This window comes from Ramularia collo-cygni (assembly GCF_900074925.1).
Source record: "Ramularia collo-cygni strain URUG2 genome assembly, contig: RCC_scaffold12, whole genome shotgun sequence".
NCBI classification, from domain to species: domain Eukaryota; kingdom Fungi; phylum Ascomycota; class Dothideomycetes; order Mycosphaerellales; family Mycosphaerellaceae; genus Ramularia; species Ramularia collo-cygni.
The window spans coordinates 1,121,475-1,138,463 of NW_019716266.1; the positions used below are offsets into that span (position 1 = coordinate 1,121,475).

The 16,989-nt window shown below is 51.3% G+C and overlaps 8 protein-coding genes; 5 read left to right on the forward strand and 3 right to left on the reverse strand.

Annotated features, from left to right (window-relative positions):
* Positions 1-128: 128 nt before the first annotated feature.
* Positions 129-2,024, forward strand: RCC_07937 (uncharacterized protein; the record flags this gene model as incomplete). The annotated part of the gene is made up of 1 exon (XM_023773189.1): positions 129-2,024. The coding sequence occupies one exon, from the start codon at positions 129-131 to the stop codon at positions 2,022-2,024; it is 1,896 nt and encodes a 631-aa protein (XP_023628957.1).
* A 2,340-nt stretch (positions 2,025-4,364) lies between these two features.
* On the forward strand, positions 4,365-4,976 carry RCC_07938 (uncharacterized protein; the record flags this gene model as incomplete). The annotated part of the gene is made up of 1 exon (XM_023773190.1): positions 4,365-4,976. The coding sequence occupies one exon, from the start codon at positions 4,365-4,367 to the stop codon at positions 4,974-4,976; it is 612 nt and encodes a 203-aa protein (XP_023628958.1).
* A 798-nt stretch (positions 4,977-5,774) lies between these two features.
* On the forward strand, positions 5,775-6,365 carry RCC_07939 (uncharacterized protein; the record flags this gene model as incomplete). Its single annotated transcript, XM_023773191.1, has 1 exon — positions 5,775-6,365. One exon carries the CDS (start codon positions 5,775-5,777, stop codon positions 6,363-6,365), a length of 591 nt encoding a protein of 196 aa, XP_023628959.1.
* A 194-nt stretch (positions 6,366-6,559) lies between these two features.
* Positions 6,560-7,096, forward strand: RCC_12129 (uncharacterized protein; the record flags this gene model as incomplete). The annotated part of the gene is made up of 1 exon (XM_023773192.1): positions 6,560-7,096. One exon carries the CDS (start codon positions 6,560-6,562, stop codon positions 7,094-7,096), a length of 537 nt encoding a protein of 178 aa, XP_023628960.1.
* Positions 7,097-8,141: 1,045 nt separating this feature from the next.
* On the forward strand, positions 8,142-8,267 carry RCC_12130 (uncharacterized protein; the record flags this gene model as incomplete). The annotated part of the gene is made up of 1 exon (XM_023773193.1): positions 8,142-8,267. The coding sequence occupies one exon, from the start codon at positions 8,142-8,144 to the stop codon at positions 8,265-8,267; it is 126 nt and encodes a 41-aa protein (XP_023628961.1).
* An 853-nt stretch (positions 8,268-9,120) lies between these two features.
* RCC_12147 (uncharacterized protein) lies at positions 9,121-9,558 on the reverse strand (the record flags this gene model as incomplete). The annotated part of the gene is made up of 1 exon (XM_023773194.1): positions 9,121-9,558. The coding sequence occupies one exon, from the start codon at positions 9,556-9,558 to the stop codon at positions 9,121-9,123; it is 438 nt and encodes a 145-aa protein (XP_023628962.1).
* An 813-nt stretch (positions 9,559-10,371) lies between these two features.
* RCC_07942 (uncharacterized protein) lies at positions 10,372-10,812 on the reverse strand (the record flags this gene model as incomplete). Its single annotated transcript, XM_023773195.1, has 1 exon — positions 10,372-10,812. The coding sequence occupies one exon, from the start codon at positions 10,810-10,812 to the stop codon at positions 10,372-10,374; it is 441 nt and encodes a 146-aa protein (XP_023628963.1).
* Positions 10,813-13,495: 2,683 nt separating this feature from the next.
* On the reverse strand, positions 13,496-14,357 carry RCC_07943 (uncharacterized protein; the record flags this gene model as incomplete). XM_023773196.1 has 3 exons in its annotated part: positions 13,496-13,671; positions 13,749-14,157; positions 14,214-14,357. The coding sequence occupies 3 exons, from the start codon at positions 14,355-14,357 to the stop codon at positions 13,496-13,498; spliced, it is 729 nt and encodes a 242-aa protein (XP_023628964.1).
* Between the last annotated feature and the right edge of the window lie 2,632 nt (positions 14,358-16,989).

Sequence of the window (16,989 nt, forward strand, 5' to 3'; positions counted from 1 at the left end):
CGATACGCCGTCACAATTGTGCATCGTCACTCGACGCGCCACCACAATTGCGTACTCTTCCACGCCATCCTTTCAGCAACCACAAACTCACTCAATCGACCGGCTAGATCATCAACATATCGACAACAATGGCCGAATATACATTGAAGAACCACTCTGATGCGCCGCAGCAGCCAATCTCCAGCGATGGTGGCGAGATTACCGCATGTGGCCCAAAATCGAGAACAGCTGAGATTATTGGATACCTCGGTTTCAACTTTGAGGGTATCGCGTGTACCAAGAAAGACGTCTTTTCCGTGGCGATTCATCCAGTCATGCTACGCGCATACCTCGTCATGTCTCGAGCCTACGACAGGTTGACTACCGAAAAGGGAGCTGCCGAGATCTCAAGCTCCGAAATCACTGCCTTGATGCCCCGTTTGGATGAAGCTCTTCAACTCAAGAATCTGATCGCACAGAAAGTCGACGCTCTACCTGCCGATACCGACTCGCAGGAGTTGGTACAGTTGAAGAAGCAGCTTCAGGAAATCGTCGGCCTCGATTTCAATGACGCTTTCGAGGAGTTCAACGCCAAGAATCATCTCCTCTGCGCCTTGTTGTTCCATTGGGCGGAGTCGCTCACACAGCTGCCAGAATACAACAACGCGGATCCCGTGCTGGAAAAGGAGATCGAAAAACTGTTCGAGGACTTTGCGGCGTACAGAAAGATGAAGAAGGTCAAGGAGGTTACAATCCCGATCATCGTTCGGGACTACAAGGAGCGCCAAAGCTGGCCTACTGGCTTCAATGTCGACTTCCTCTCCGCGCGAGGTGAAACGGGTCTGGAAATCTACAACAGACTGTGGCAGTTCTTCTGGTACATGAGGTCCAAGTGTCTGAATGCTAAAATGGACGATTTCATGACATCCAACCAGCGGCAGGCGAAGAATTACCCACTCGATAACAATTTGGACTCCCATTCTCCGCTGTGGTGGGACGGAAAGGGCGACGATGAAGCGCGAGATGAGCTAGAAAAACAAGAGCTTGCGGCACTTCTTGCCACCACCCACGACAAGAGAAGCGACGAAGCCGATGGCATTCAGTTTGCTGACCTACCATGCGTCCTCAAACTTGCAAATACTGGCAGGAGCGAGCGGGCTGCTTGGAAAGAATTTTTGGAGGGACTGGAAGAAGACGGTCTCACCAATCCTCTACAGAACATGGTGCTTATCCCCAATCCATGCGCGTATCCGAGCCCACCGGCGTGGCGTAATGCTTTGCGAGAGGATTGGAAACTCAAAGATCTTGCACTCGGCATCCGGACCATTTCCATTTCAATGATGTCGGCAGATAACAAGAAGCCGATCGACGAGAAGCTTGTCTACGACGACAGTGCCAAACGATACATGACACGAGAAGAGATCATCGACATGTTCAACCTCGAAAATGCAGTCCGAGCAGAAGTCTCAATACTGTTTCTGCTTGACTTCACCCAGGCCAAGTTGGAGGCGCTACCTTGGAGCGACCCCCTCATCACCATCAAACACGGCCAAGTGGTTTCGAAGCGTTCTGTCGCCGTCGCCGCCGCAAAGGTAGACAGTGATGAATCTGATTCTGGGGATGAACGCCTCCAAGGTGCCGCATCAGCGCCAGACAGCACCACGCGAGCTCAGGGCGACGGGGTCATTCCTACAGTACCTCCCTCAGTGGCCGCGAGCGAAGCACACCCATCGCCGAACATGCCTGAAGATCAGTCTGGTGAGGCTCCTGAAGGTTATTCGCGCGGCATTGGCCTTCCTGCAGTGGGAAGCCTACCCCCCGACATCTTGGCGGTGTTCGATTCCATGCAAACCAATCAATCCACTCAGATCCCAGYAGATATTGACGAAGCACTGCGCGGTCTCTTGCCTTTCGCTCCCAATTTGACCATGACCTCCCAATACCTGGTTGATCAGGTAGGAGACGAGAAATTCAACTTCATCAAGTCCAAGGAGCCCAAGCATGTCAAGCAGAGTCAACCCCTTCCTGATGAGGATCAGATTTGACCTTCTTGGGCAAGTACAAGGACGCTTTCGATCAAAATCTCATCTACACGCTCTACATCTGCACCCGTCTGAGACACGCAAGACGGACTAGACCGGACGCCACAAGATCTCGAACAAGATTCGTCGGCTCTGGAACGTGCATTACGCATGTTGAACCGTCGACGGTGTGGTGTCAAAGACCCTTCCCTGTGTATCACGCCTTAGAGCAACTAATCGGAGCTGATTGGAAAGCACCTCGACAAGGAGAGATCGGAGGGGGAAATTGGCGATCTCAACCTTGCCTTTGGATGGGACTTTGCCAACGTCGAGCTTTCAAAGGAGCCCACAAACAGGCTCGGCTAGAAACCTGTTGGAACTATCGGCAAAGAGATTCGATGGCCTTCCGCAAAGCAATCCGTCCATTTGATTCTCGGATAGCATAGTTCCTATAGAGTGTGGCGAGGTAGTTAGTTTAAATAAAAAAGTCCCTGATCTTAAGGTGACATGATTTCTTAAACGAACTATTCTCGCAACCGTAACGCTAGCTTTAGCAATTATAAGCAGAGCTAATAATATAACAAAATCATTAATAGAACAGCGTCCCTAACCGCTCTCTCCATTGCATAACGGACCACTCTGCTAGTGGTAACGGATCTAGTAGCTCCAGCTTTGTCTATACTGCAGAGAGCAAGCCCTTAAGGATAAACTCCCATCTAGCCACCAAACGGCACAGCAACAAGTTTCCTCCAACCGCTATCATAATCAAGTGTCATTCCTCATTTCAAGAGCCACCACGCGAGCGTTGACATACATCGCTCGCATTGGAAGGCATTTCTTCTCCGTGACCTCATCTGGGTCACGAACCGGCTACTCCTCCGCTACTCCCACTATCTCTGCCTCTCCGCCTGTCTCCGCGCCGCCTTCTGCGCCGCCTTCCGCATCGCCTTCTGCGCCGCCTGCTCCGCCGCCTGCTGCTCCTGCTCCGCCGCCTGCTGCACCGCCTGCTGCTCCTGCTCCGCCGCCTGCTGCACCGCCTGCTGCTCCTGCTCCGCCGCTTGCTCCGCCTTCTGCTCCTCCTCATAGACCCAGCCGGAGATGATGCGCGCATCGATCCTGTTCAGCTCACCCTTGATGTACGCGAGGGAGCCGAGTGCGACTACCACAAGGAAGAGAACCCCCAACAAAGCCACAGGGAGGGGCAGGACGAGGAAGACGTCAGGTACTTGAGGTGGTGCGGTTGTGTTGCCGGTGGAGATGTTTGGTGAACCTCCCACATCTGGAACCGCGATTGCCGACTGGTTTCCCGAACTCCACAGCCCAGTCGATGAACGCAACTCGTAGCCAAATATTCAGCCCAGTCCACGCAACAGTGGGTGCAGGCCAGACGACGAGCGTCGCGGCGTGGACCGGGCACTTAGCGAAGATGTTTCCGTTTCCAAAGAGCAGGACCCTCCGCTGCTCTCTCCGTTAGATGAAGGGCCACTCTGCTAGTAGTAAAGGTTCTAGCAGCTCTAGAACCGTCGATTCTGTAAAGAGCACGGCCGGCATCGAGACTATACAAAGATGACTGAGGGTGTCCGTTCGGGCAGTGGCAAGAGCTTTTGCCAGGCTCTGATCATCGCCAACATCGTCTTCCTTGGCGGCCGGGTTCTTGTCAGCAGTCAATCCAACTCAGGTGTAGATGCTCTGTTCAACAAGACTGTCGATGTGTTTTGCCGCTTGCCAGAGGCACAAGAGCTCCGCAAATATTGCGTCCGTGTTCGCAGCACCCGCATCACCATTCGTGGTCTGACAGACCTGGCATTTCACACCACGACACACGAGAAGCTCGGCCACTGCAGCATGGCGGCCCACATCCATCGGTACGTTCGCGACAACCCCAACGCGATGTACGTTCGCGACTATCAAGAGCATGTTGATTCCTGGACCACGCCTGTCCGAATGCAATCTTCCCTGAGCTTCCATCAAGTCGTGACTGGGCTACAAGGAGCAGTCATGCGTTCAATGCTTGTAGTCGGCGGAACGAGCGCAATGGGCATGAAAATCGCCGCGCTTGGGTTTGAGGCGGACGTGGCGATCTTCGACGAGGCCTCTCGATCTTCCGAGCCAGACCTACTCGTCCTCTTACAACATTAAGAGGCCCTGCAGTGTCTTGTGGTTGTTGGCGACACGAAGCAACTCGGCCCAGTCGTGCCTTCTGCGACTGCGAAGCGCAATCCATACGGAAACTTCCTCACAACGTCTGCATTGCTCTGGATGATTCATCGCAACCCACACTTCACGCATGTAACTCTCTGGAACAACTACCGCAGCGTCAGATCACTGGTTCAACTACCAAGCCGTCTGTCTTACGGCGGCAAGATGATCTCCGCCCGCCCACAAATCGCACCAACCGCAGAGACGGTCAAAGTCATGCGATTTCTCAATACGCTCTTTGTTCGATATCCCCCAACGGATGCAAACAAGCGAATGGTGTTCGTTGACGTCGATTCTCCTGACAAGAAGGGTGAGGTGACCGGCTCTCAGGAGAACGCTGGAGGACGCGATGCCATTATGGATTATGTCCATCGGCTCGTTCACGAGCAGAGCATCTCACCGACTTCCATTGGCATCATCTCCATGTACGCTGATGACCTCAACACTCTCAAGAAGGCGATCAAAGATGCCCGTCTTGATGCCATCAAAGTTTCCACCGTCGACGGCTTTCAAGGACAGGAGAGGAACATCATGCTGGTGCATCTCGTGGCATCGCAGCACTTCAAGTTCATCGGCAACGCCAACAGGCTCAACGTTGCTCTGACTCGCGCAAAGGACGCCATGATTGTGGTTGGCAATCTTACTGCCATGAGCAATTTCCTGGCAAACAAGATGGATTCACTCGAGCGTGCAGATCAGATGGCACATCGATTGATTGCGGGCATGATCAAGCATGGTAACGAGAACCGACAGAGAATTGTGTACAGACCCAGATAGATAGCCGAGCGGTTGCGAGGACATTGCCATCAAGGAGTGAAGGGTAGTAGATATCAACAATGAAGGATGGGACTGTTGAACGAATGTCTCTCTCAGTGAAGCTCGTTGCCCTTGTGATATTCATTGTCTTCCACTATCCAATTGCTGCAAGAACTTGAACATTCGATCATGATACCACAGTGCTCTCGTCTTTGAGGTTCCCTTTGCCAGCATCTCTCTCGCTCTCCTCGCCTGGGTCCTCCTCACTGTCCCCGCCAGAATCTGACTGCACGCCCTCCTCTCATACCTCGTCCACCACTACAATATCCTCGCGGTGGTGCTTGCACCAAACAAACCGCTCACCATGGCACCAAAGACTGCAAAGCAAGATGAACACTTCCTTGCGGGTATCTACACCATGTACGCAGAGTGTGATCGGCTGAATCGAGAGGAGATTCAAATAAGGCAAGTAGTCCATCCCTGCCCATTCTTGCAATGTACTAACGAGCTCGAAGACCAAGGGTAAGAAGGTAGCTGCGTGTCAGAACTCAGCAACAAATTTGGCAGATACGACTGACCTTGACATTGCAACTCAAGTCAAATTGGAGCAATCACAGCAGGCAACATCTTGCGTGGACAAAGAGCAGTCAAAATTGGCCGCCTTGGAGTCCTGGGTGACGAACTCACTGGGCGTCCCTGTTGATATCACCCAGCGTTATATTACATCAAGACGCCGCAAAGAAGAACTCAAGTTTTTTTGGTGCAACTGCAACCTTCCATCGAGGCGACCAGCTACATGGTTTGCAGAACATTGGGAAGATGATGTCGTTTCGGCCGGTCCCGGCCACATTATCACCTTCCGCAGACTTTCCGCTGGAGGAACTTCGACGCTACTTCAGAGACGACCAGCTGACATGGGGGATCCCGGCTATTTTCGCATCCGTCCGATACTGCAGGTGGTATGGGTGTGCTCAGCACAGTGTCAATCTTGAAGCGAAACTTTTGACCCGAGACCTGGCAATCCAAGAGGCTGAGCGTAAGTTCGAAGTCGAAATTTCGACATTTGATGCCACCATCAAGGGTCAAGAACAGAAGATTGCGCAGCAATCTGTTGAACTTCTCAATCTGCAGGCGTGTTCGAAGATCATGTGGCTTCAGGCGGATGTCGACTCCCACGTTACTGGGATTCGGGAAGATCATGCAACAGATCTCCAACATCGCGAAGCCCAAAGCGAGCGAAGAGTTCAGGATGTGCTCGCGCAACTTGCTTTGGCCGAGAAGCGTCTCCAAGACCATACCATCTCAGGCGAAGAAGCCGAAGCCAGCCAGAGGCTGCTAGCCAATTCCAACCATGCCAGAGACCAGGCCCTGCTGGCTTCATGTTTCCGAGCTCGAAGACTCAATCCGTGAACTTGATCTTGGAATGTCTCAGGTGAAGTCTGAGCTTGGGGTGGCGAACAAGAGTGTCAATGCCAAGCAAGCCGAGCTGGAAGCGCGATCGTCGCACATGACCACTCTCAATGAGCAACTGCAGACCACACGTGGACAAGCAGCTCGTACTGAGGCCGAGCTACGGCTTCAAGTCGACTTCAAGGAGGAGATAGATGGTCGCTCTCGGCAACTCTCGCATCACCGCGCTGGTAACTGAGCTCGACGATGCAAAGCAAGACCGAGGAGCACGACAGCAAACAGACACAAGTCAACTTTGGGAGAAGGAGGACCAACTGAGCAAGCGATCGATGCGAGTCACCCAGCTGGAAGTCGATATCAAGCGTTATCAAGACGACGCYGGCCATCAACTCGCAACGACTACGAAAATTACCGCGGAGGTGAAAGCAAAAGACGAGAGGCTGAAGCAGCTGAGCGAAGAACTGAGATCCCACCATGATCAGCTCGAGGCGCGATCCTCGCGTATCACACAATTGAATGACGATGCTAACGCTGCCGAGCGAACAAGTCGCAGAGAGATTGCGATGTTGACCGCCAAGCTGGACTGTCGGAATGAACAAGTCATTCGGTTGGAAGCGCAGGTGAAATCGCAAGGAGACGAGCTCGAGGCGCGATCTTCGCGTATCACGCAGCTACTGCACCAATCGGGCAGCAAAACAGAAGAATTTCTCAGCCAAGATTGTCGCGGTTGAACAAGATTTGCGCCGCGAGAGTGATCTTGTCGCTAGCCTTGAAAGCAGGATCGCGGACGGCAATCGTGCCCTTGAGCGAGCGACTGATACGTTCAACGAACAAATCAAGACGCAGTCATCGCTCATCGCCAGCCTGAAAGAAGAGTCTTTGCACGCCAAGAAGGATTCCCACAAGCAAACCCAGCAAACCACATTGCAATTCCGGGAACTGCAGGGTACTCGCCTGCGCATCGCCGACCTGGAGAGCTCTCTTGAAGAGCTAAAACGACGAACATCGGAAAAACAAGGAGTCGTCTGATGCGCAGCTGGGCGCGCAACAACACGAGCTGCGAGCGCGATCTTCGCGCATCATTCACCTCCAAGACGTTGCCACGCAGAGCGATGTCGCTCACCGTAAGGAGGTCGACCAGCTGAAGCGTGAGAACATGCGAAAGGCAGAGAGCATCGAGGCATCATCCCTCCAACTTGCCCAACTCAAGAAGACCGCCACCGTCGACAATAAAGCTGCAGATGAACAAATCGCTGCCGCCCGAAAGTCTGCAGATTCACACAAGGTCGCCGCTGAGAAAGAGATCAAAATTTCTGAATGCAAGAGAGTCTTGCAACACAGCAAGGACATGCAAGATCGTGGCGATCTTCAGCAACAGCTACAGACATTCGAATCAACGATTGCGCTCGCACGTACATCGTTCCGTCTCCTTGCCATGGCTCTCTCCGTTCGGGTTGTCCGCAACTTCCCCGACTTCCAGTCGCTGCTCGTCTTTCCCCCTACTGATCTAGGCCCCCCCAAGGGACGGTCCTCTCGTCCACCAACACCCCATCAGCTGGGGATTCACAAAGTCTACGTTGTGCATGCAACCAATCGACAACCCAGAAGCAGTGGCTCTCAGCGTCTGGGTGTATGCCTGCATCGACCCACACTACACCAATGCAGCGCGATGCATGGACCTTTTCGATGTGATGCCAGTATCAGCCCCCGAAGAGAGAGTCTGGCCGTGAGAGATACCTATTGGCAACCGCCGTGGTCTTCCGACATCACCATTCCATGAATGAGGCATCCATGCTGGAGCTTACCGCCGTCCGGATCATTGTGCTCTTGGTATCGAACGCTGTCAAAGTCGCGCCCGCCCCGACTGTGGAGGTCTGGCAGTCAATTCCACTTCGCCACTGATCTGACCCTTTGATCGCTATCTTGGCTGCATGGATCGATGTTGCAGTCAGTACGCGTCGTCTTTATACAATCTTGTCGTAGGGTCGTCCTTCTTGCTTTCTAAACAACGGATAGCTCTGGAGCTGCTAGAACCTTCTCCGTTAGCAGAGTGGCTCGTAAAACGATGGAGACGGCAGTTGAGGGCGCGGTCTTGTTGATGATTTTCTCATATCGACAGCTCTGAGCTGCTGCCTCGGCGTTGTTGCTGCTGCGACGCTGTTTCCAGGTAAGGRGATGAATAGGAGTTCGGGGAGAAAGCGGCTTCTCACAATCATCCCTCGACTCGTTATAATCTGCTAGTATTTTTGACGTTGACAATGTTGGTAGTCTCGTCGTAGACTCCAGAGATTTCGTTGCATATACCGCTTGAAATTCCCGGCCCTGCAATTTGCTCCATTACAGTAGAGGTGAAGAGAACTCTTGCCTCTCCCGGCTGATCCACATCCTCTAGCCTATCCATTGTCTTCTCTCTACTCAAAACGGGGATGTTAGTATCATTGACAGCGCTGTCTTCCGCCGATTTCTCCTCTGAAATCTTCCTCTTAGCTTGGCTCGACACCTCTGTTTCCTTTGCCAGTCCGCTATCAGGCCAGCCAACCACATCCTGCAAGTTCGATGCCTTCTTACTGTTGGTCTCTTTGGCCTTGACATCTTGATGGCCTCCTGATGTGCAAGATAGGTATTGCGTCTGGCCTCAGGACACATGCAATGTCAATCGTCGTGTGTAAGTGGAACAAATGGACGGCCCCGGTTGACGAGCAGAACGGGGTTTTTGACCTTCGGAGAGACGTTTGCTTGTCTTGGAGCGTAAGACTTACCCTCTCACGGTTCCATCAAGGTATGATATGGTTTTTCGATTCGATTGATCGACYACGGATAATCTTGTCAATGTCCTCATCGGTTTCGACTTATTGAAGAGCCTCCATGATCTTCCGAACTTCTTCGTCGAAGCTACCTCGCTCGGGAAGTACATCTTCCAGTACCCTGACACCTTGGTTGTGTAACATGGTGAAGTCGTTGAACTGCGAGCTGTTGATACCAAGTGTACTCGAGCAGCGGTATGTGCCTTTTGCCTTTCTGTCGAAGTCTTGCCAGTACTGATGCGGGTACGATTTGCTGCCGTTCGAACTAAGATCTCATTGGCCAACTCCAAATTCTTCATCTTCTCCGTGAGCGCGGCGGTGTATTCCTCTCGCTTCTTCTTCGACTCCGCGGTCAACGTCACGTTAATCTCATTCAAGAGCTCCAGCATTTTGGTAACCCTGCTTGCCGTTAGCATTTCGTTCGACTCCGGCGTTTCCGGAGCACCTACACGCGAGGGTTGTCCATGTTGACACTGGACATCAGAGGACAGGAGAAGAATGGAAGTAAGGTCGGTGTAAACATCGAGGTGGTTCTTAGGAAGAGGGTGTGTGAGTGCTGTTGAACGAGTACCTTACTCCACGTTCCCATACGAACTTTTGGCATGTGTGAAAGTCAGCTTTTGAGATTTGTGAGCCTGTTTGTTTCAATCCCCGCCAGTTCGGCTCTTCAATCCTCTTCACCTCACTCCCGTCTTTCACATCACGCCCGCGACTGACACCTACCACTTCACGACAACACGACGAACAATCTCCAAGCCGTGCGCCAAGAAAGCGACGAGCCACCAGAGCTGCCGCTCGCGGCTACCACATCGAAGGCGCCGCTCGTTCCAGCCAGCACATTACATTCCCGAGCAGCAGACCGAGGAAGTCGTCGCCACCCTACCCCATCCCTGCACAAGGAAAAAAAGTCCCTCGCAGGGGTCCACAACTTCTCAGCTCCTCTTAAGGCGATGCCGGTCCCAGAGAATGAGAGGTTCCCTCTCTCACATCTCGCAATATCGACGTGCACAATCTCAGGAACAACCTGAAATCCGCCATTCCGTTCGACTGGAATAGGCTCGATTGTCGAATCGCCAATTTCTTTGGAACCCGCCCCCCAGTAGGCCAGTCGCAGATATCTGCTCCTCTCCAGCGACACGCTCGCCGCCACAAACGCCAGCGCGCTGATGAAGCTTCAGATGACATCGTTCTGGCTGATTCTCCTATCGTAAATCAAATGGAGGTCGGCCAAAAAGACCTGTTCTCGAATCTTTGTACTTGCCCAGGATGCGAGAGTGCTCATATCGCGGCACAACAGTGAGGACCCAGCTCTGGAAGAGTTCCACCCCCTTTGGATCCTGAAAAAACATGATGGAGAGGGGGAAGAGCTCACACCGCTCCACAAACATGTCCTCGACTATGCCCCGCATCAGAGCATCGTTGGGTTGATCGTTGTTCTGGTTGAAACTGGCACAAAAGTTGATGTTTTTGCAGACAATCCGCGATACGAAAGTTGAGATAGTCAGAGGAGCTACATGTAGTTGGTACAGTTGATGGAATAGGGCGTCACGCTCCTGACTCGTTGAGCTACGCCAGCTTTCCCGTCCACCTAGCTCTGGCTTGTCGATGGCAATGCTGACGGCATCTCGGAAGTAATGCTTCATGTCTCTCCGTGCATCCTTGATTGTTGATTTATTGACCTTCTTGAAATCTCCCGATATCAAGCGAGCGATCTCCTCCCTCACAGAGTCCGTGATAGTTCCGTAGAGGAAGTCAGTGTGCTGCACATACGACGCTTACTATTGTTTTTTGATCGGTTGGTAGATTGGATCTTGACACTGTAGACGAGGACATGTTCCTGTTTCCTCCACGGGTAGAATCGCGGATGATGGGCGCAGGGCCGCCTCGGCTCAATTCTTGAAAGTCCACGTCAATTGTATCTCCACACTACCCCTTCGCGTTGCCGTTGCGTAGGTGTGGTGACTAAACACCGGCCGAAAATGACCATACCTACCTACTTTGCACGCACCTGCCTTACCTTGCACGGACCCACCTACTTTACACGCACCTGCATCCGCTAATTCCGGGCCCACGAAGCGCCTGTTCGGAGGTAGCGTCAATTGGGCGTTGCAGCGGCACTCTTTTTTGACTTCACGTGCCGGGAACACACCTTAGGATATCAGCGACAATCCTCATTGGCYCGAAGGTGCGAGATTCGTGCTCCTGGATCATCTTGAAGCTGTATTTGCCAATTGTGTCCGATTCTCTCTCGAACGCGCAGATCAAGAATGGGTTTCTTCCGGGATCGCTGATCCTACCTAGAGGACCCCGCGATAACAGCAAACCAAAGGTTTGGTAGTCGGTACAGCTTTTTCAGCCATTGCTTCAAAATAGACTGATCTTCAACACTTGTGTCCGCTGGCAGATAGCTTTCCGGGAGAGGGTCTCAGGTCACACTGTGAGTGGTCAGTCTTGTCTCGATCCCCTTACATACCCTAGTAGACGACGGATAGCTGGGGTTTCGGTAGCCCCATAGATTTCTTGACGCGCTGATGGATCAAAGTATCGTACTGCTGCACCTGTTTGAACGTGGAAGCCTTCCACGGACGCGATGATCTTAGGTCTGCTGGGATGAGGTCGAGAAGGGAGTTGGAAGCGGTCACCAGGCGCTCATAGAATTGTCGATCATCTTCACTACTGCCAGTGGCGCACATGTCCAGCAGGGCTTCACCAATCGTGAACATGAGTCCATTTCCTTCATCCGTGGTGCAGGTCTGTCTCATCTGCTGCGCGCTCTCGTCAAGTGCGTGAAAAAAATGAAGAGATGGGGAGCTCCCTTTCGGAAGCCTCTGTGGTTTCCCACGTCGGTCGAGGAAACCGCGAGCCTTGCGTTAGAGAAGGCTTTTTCGCTATGGAGATTGGTTTCCAGACATCGGCGAATGTGGCGTATTATAAGGAGAGTTTCAGGGGAAGTGGAGTAGCGCGACGTGGCGTGGCGTAGCGAACAACAGGGAAGTGGAAGATTTGTTTGCTGCACATCCGACATTCTTTGTCTTCACGACACCGACAGCTTCACCTTGAGCATAACAATCCTCACCACAGCCGTATCGACCATGTCTTCGCCGCCGTCCGTCGCATCGCAGGAGATTGAACAGGCGCAACATACCAGGGTCAAGACGAGAACCAAGCTATCACCCAGATATGCCCCCGACCGGTGGCGTTGAGCTGTTGGGGGGGGGCCGCGCCCAGTACAGCCGTATCTTTGGTTAGGGATTCGCTGAAGGTCTCTCCCGGCTTGGCGATACCCCTGCAAGATTCAGGCTGAGCGATGTCTGCAGGACAACTATCTGCCATGAATCAAATTGAGGAGAAATGATAGCAAAGGCTGGATGGAGGAAGCTCGATCAGAGTGGCTCAATGGTGAATAGACAATGCGCAGCAAAGCTCTGCTTTGTCACAGATCTCGTCCGCGCCTTCTCTTGTTCCCAATCTCAATCCCCTCTTCCCGCCCAAAGCTTAATTTTCGCGCTCGCCGGATCTGAACTCCCTCCAAATTTTCTCTTGACGATCACACTTTGACGTCGTTGGCTTCGTCTTGGTCAGGCAAGGAAGACGTGCTGACTATCAGGCGAGTGTTCGACAAATAACGTGGCCTCCTCTCCTGTATTGTCGCTTCGCCTCTTTTTCTTTATCCGAACTCTGCATGTGCGATGGAAGTCGTACGTGGGATGAACGTTGCCGCTCTCTCTTCCTACTTTCCTTCGGGCAGGAGCTGCCAACTGCGAGAACGTCACAGGTCTTGGCAACTTGTTTTCTCTTTGCTTGTTTGTTGATCTCTCTCCCTCTGAGCTTACAGGTGAGTAATCTTCGTCGCCGACCTCATTCTCCAATGAGGACTGGAGAGGCTAACTCTGCTGTTCAAATAGCGGGAGCTTCACAATCGAAAGAGGCAAAAGATGGGGAAATGCGAGTAGACGTTGCCGAGGAGAGCCCTACTTGTGCTCACTGCTGTCGATACCGCGCAATAGGTAGCTCTCACATTACCTCGCTCTCTACAGACTCGACGGTTCTGGGCTTGCTGGAGCCCTTGCTACGGAGACTCTCCCGCCAACTAACAGAGAGAGAAGTTCAGGACGCTGTTCTTGTTGACGAAAATACATCTCGACATCTCTGGAAATCTTGGCAGGATCATGCTGAGGACCTTGAGGATACATTTCATCTGAACGGTTATCGAAGTTTCGGCACACGATATCTACTCCCAGCTGATTCCTCCTCCCAGTTCTGCTATCTCTTTCCCTCCCACTAGTTCTCACCCTCTCCTCTTGCCTCCTACATCACATCAATATCCTAGATCCACCCAGCAGCCTCAGTCTTCTTCAAAGCCTCCAACCACACATTCGACATAAGCTTATACCCGGCATCATTCGGATGCAGGTAATCAAAGAACGTACCCGACGTGAGTATCCTAGACATATCAGCAATTTGAACATGCTGTCCAGCGCTCACACGCTTAGACACATCCGCTACATCCCAATCAGTCAGTAATTCATTTAGTGACAAGCTTCCAACCCATTCCTCAGGTCTGATATCCAAAACGAACCTTTGATCCCCGCATTAACAACATCAATAGCGCTCTGCGTTCTCGCACTCGTAGATCCCACCATCTGCGCAACGACAACAGCAGCTCCCGGCCAATATCCCCGTACTTGATCAACGAGTTTCGAAACCCGCTTACTAGCGTTCGCCACATCGATATTCCCATTTGCATCATTCGTGCCGGCGTGCAAGAGAATGACAWTCGGAGCACTGCTACCAGTAAACCGCGTATGCGTCGTGGTCAGATGGCCAGAGATTTGATCAATGGTTGCTCCAGGGTATCCTTCGCTGAGGTTATCGACCATGCTACCCGATCGTTGAGTTCCAACAAAGGCAGTTGTGGCTCCGATGGCTTTTAAGCTGCTGAGCAAATCATCGCGCCAGCCATTTTGATCGGAACTACCGAATCCGTGCTGAAGATGATCAGCAAAGATACTATGCATGTATGGAAGACGTGGTTGAATCTTACGGTTATACTGTCTCCCAAAGGCAGAATTCGGAGATTCTTCCCTCGGAGATCCCGACTTTGAATCGCTGGGTCTACGGATGAAATGGGTGCTGCCCAGGACAGCACATTCAACCCCAGTGAGATCGCAAGGGTGGAGAAATGCATGTCGAAGATTGGTTGAAGAGGTTCAAAGACTGAGAGACTTTGGAGCAGATAATGCGTTGCAGAGGTTTGTACTTTGAAAAGATCAAGTTGCTTTGATATATACATTGCTCGATGTTTCATATTAAGTATTTATTCCAGACCACAGTGCGGGGACTGGTGGATCTGATGCCCAATCGGAAAAATCATGCAACAGGTTGATGGGATCGACGCCGGGATGCGGTATCAGCCTAGCYATCAGCCTAAATGGTCGTGCAACTCCTGATCTGAGATTATCTCTAGGGATGGATAATTACACATCTTCGAATGTCAATGTATGAACGGGAGATTGTTGCATCACCTTTGTGAAAGTCATTCTTTGAAATTTATCCATGGTATGATGTCGCTCTCTCTCCCTGCAGCGACTGTCTCAAAAGAATAGTCCAAAGGACTCTGACAGTCTTCAAAAGAGCGTTGTGGTACATCATGTCTCTGACCTTCACCCTTCCATCTCCGGGTCAATCTGACTCTCCCCTTGGGAGTGCATAAGTAAGAGGTCCCTCTCCATCCGATCGAATCCTTTTTCTGACTGTCTCTCTTCAGATCGTGTTTCTCGGGCTCAGAGGTCTTTCCCTCCATGATTCCTCCCATAATGCCCCATGAGGGTCGGGAAGTAAATCTTTGAGAGATTGCTCCCCAACCAGTTGACTCTCTTCTTCGATCACGCGGTCAATCCGTTCCTGGGCAAGATTGGCAGCCCTCCAGATCATGTGCAACTCTGGAACCGCATTCCGTGGGTTTGGCTGCAGCTTAGTAAGGGCTAAACGGAGCCCGTGAATCCGAGCTTGTAAGAGTTTCTGGTGATTCATCCGATCTGACTTGCTCGCCAGCATTATTTCCCTCTGCCTCAAGGAATACCGTAACACTTCCTGTGCTTCCAAAGGGGGTACCGGCTTGTGATTCCAGCTTTTGAGCATAGGAAACGCATCAAATGTGGGAGGCTCCTAGGCCCAGCAGATACTGCGGAGACTGGTATGGTGGAGACACTCCAACGCGGTAAGCTCGGCCTCGTCGATAATACACTCAACTCCCGGATGAATCTCGAAGATGCTAACGCTTTGCTGGAGCGCTAAAAGCCTTTCCCGGACTTCTCCAGGGCTTGTCGTGATCGGTAGGAACCTATCGCCGAGTCAGGGACTGAAATGGTGGCCGTTTGCTTTTGAGGATGACTTACCAGTCCATTGTCGCTAGTGATGATGAGCGGGTCACAGTGGTTGGGGATAGAATTGAAGCTGGATGTGAATTTGCTGWTGTGATGGGTTGAAGAGGATGAGTCTTGAATCCCAACGGAAAGGAAGGTCAAGGCTATCTACAATCTACTATTGGGATCAGGTCAATCCCAATGGCGGCCTTATATAAACAAAGTTAGGGTTACGACCCTAAAGGGGTCAATCCTAATAGGTTAATCCCAATGGGTTCCCTTTGTCGTATATTTCCAACGTTTAGACAGCTTCGAGTATATCGCAGAATTATAAATCCGCGAAGCATCTAAGTCTATCCGAGCGCTACCTCGTCGTCGGTAACGGATTATAGAAGCGGTAGGAAGAAAGTAATATTCCGCGTAAGGACTAGCTAAGTAGGGCACGCGACGTCTAYCTAAGGGCCGGGCGTACGACGTCTATTTAGATTAGATAGTAGACCCGAGGCGATACGTAACGAGTCGAGTCGTATAGGGGGCAAGGTTTAGACAGGGAGTACGATTAAGCACGCGCGAGATTCGTAATAGCTAGGCGCGTATATATAATTTAAAAGAAGAGATAGAATACTATAAGTATATTAGTACGACAGCGATAGCGTAATAGAAGCATTCGATAAAATATTCGTTTACTATACCGAGTATCGGATTATAGTTTATAAGCGATATAGATATGCCGTTAATCTAGCCTAGATTTAGGGCTATATCGTCGCTAACTACAAGACCGTTACTAAGTAGTAGCGCTAGTAGATTATCGAGTTTGTCGCCGGATTATCCGCTATTACCCGTATACCGGAGGAGGTAAGATATCCCGATACGAGTAGTACGGCTATAGTTAGATTACTAGTATATAATAACGGGTTAAGGTGTATTATATAGGTTAGTAACGAAGAGTATAGCCGGGTGTATTATAAGAGAAGCGGCATATAAAAGCATTGCCGTATATAGTATAGTTAGGAGAACCCGCGTACTAGAGGTAGCTATCGACGTAAAGGAATCCCCGAAGAGATAGGCTAGTTATAGGTTATAAATTAACTATACTAGCAATTTTTTAAGAGCGGCATTTAGAAGAGGCATTTCGCCATTTAGGTCGTGCTACTATCCGGATAGGATTCCGTCGTTAATAATGCTATTATAAAGGCCGATACATAGGTAGAGGGAATGTTAAAAGAATTTTAGGACGCTAAAATGTAGGAGTAGAACGAACGCAGCCGGTACGAGTCTAATCTATAGTTAGAACATACCGGATAGGAGAAGTATATTAGCTAGTTTAAGGCATAGGTAGTAAAGCAGGTATAGGAAGATATTAGGGTTAGGGTTAGGGTTAGGGTTAGGGTTAGGGTTAGGGTTAGGGTTAGGGTTAGGGTTAGGGTTAGGGTTAGGGTTAGGGTTAGGGTTAGG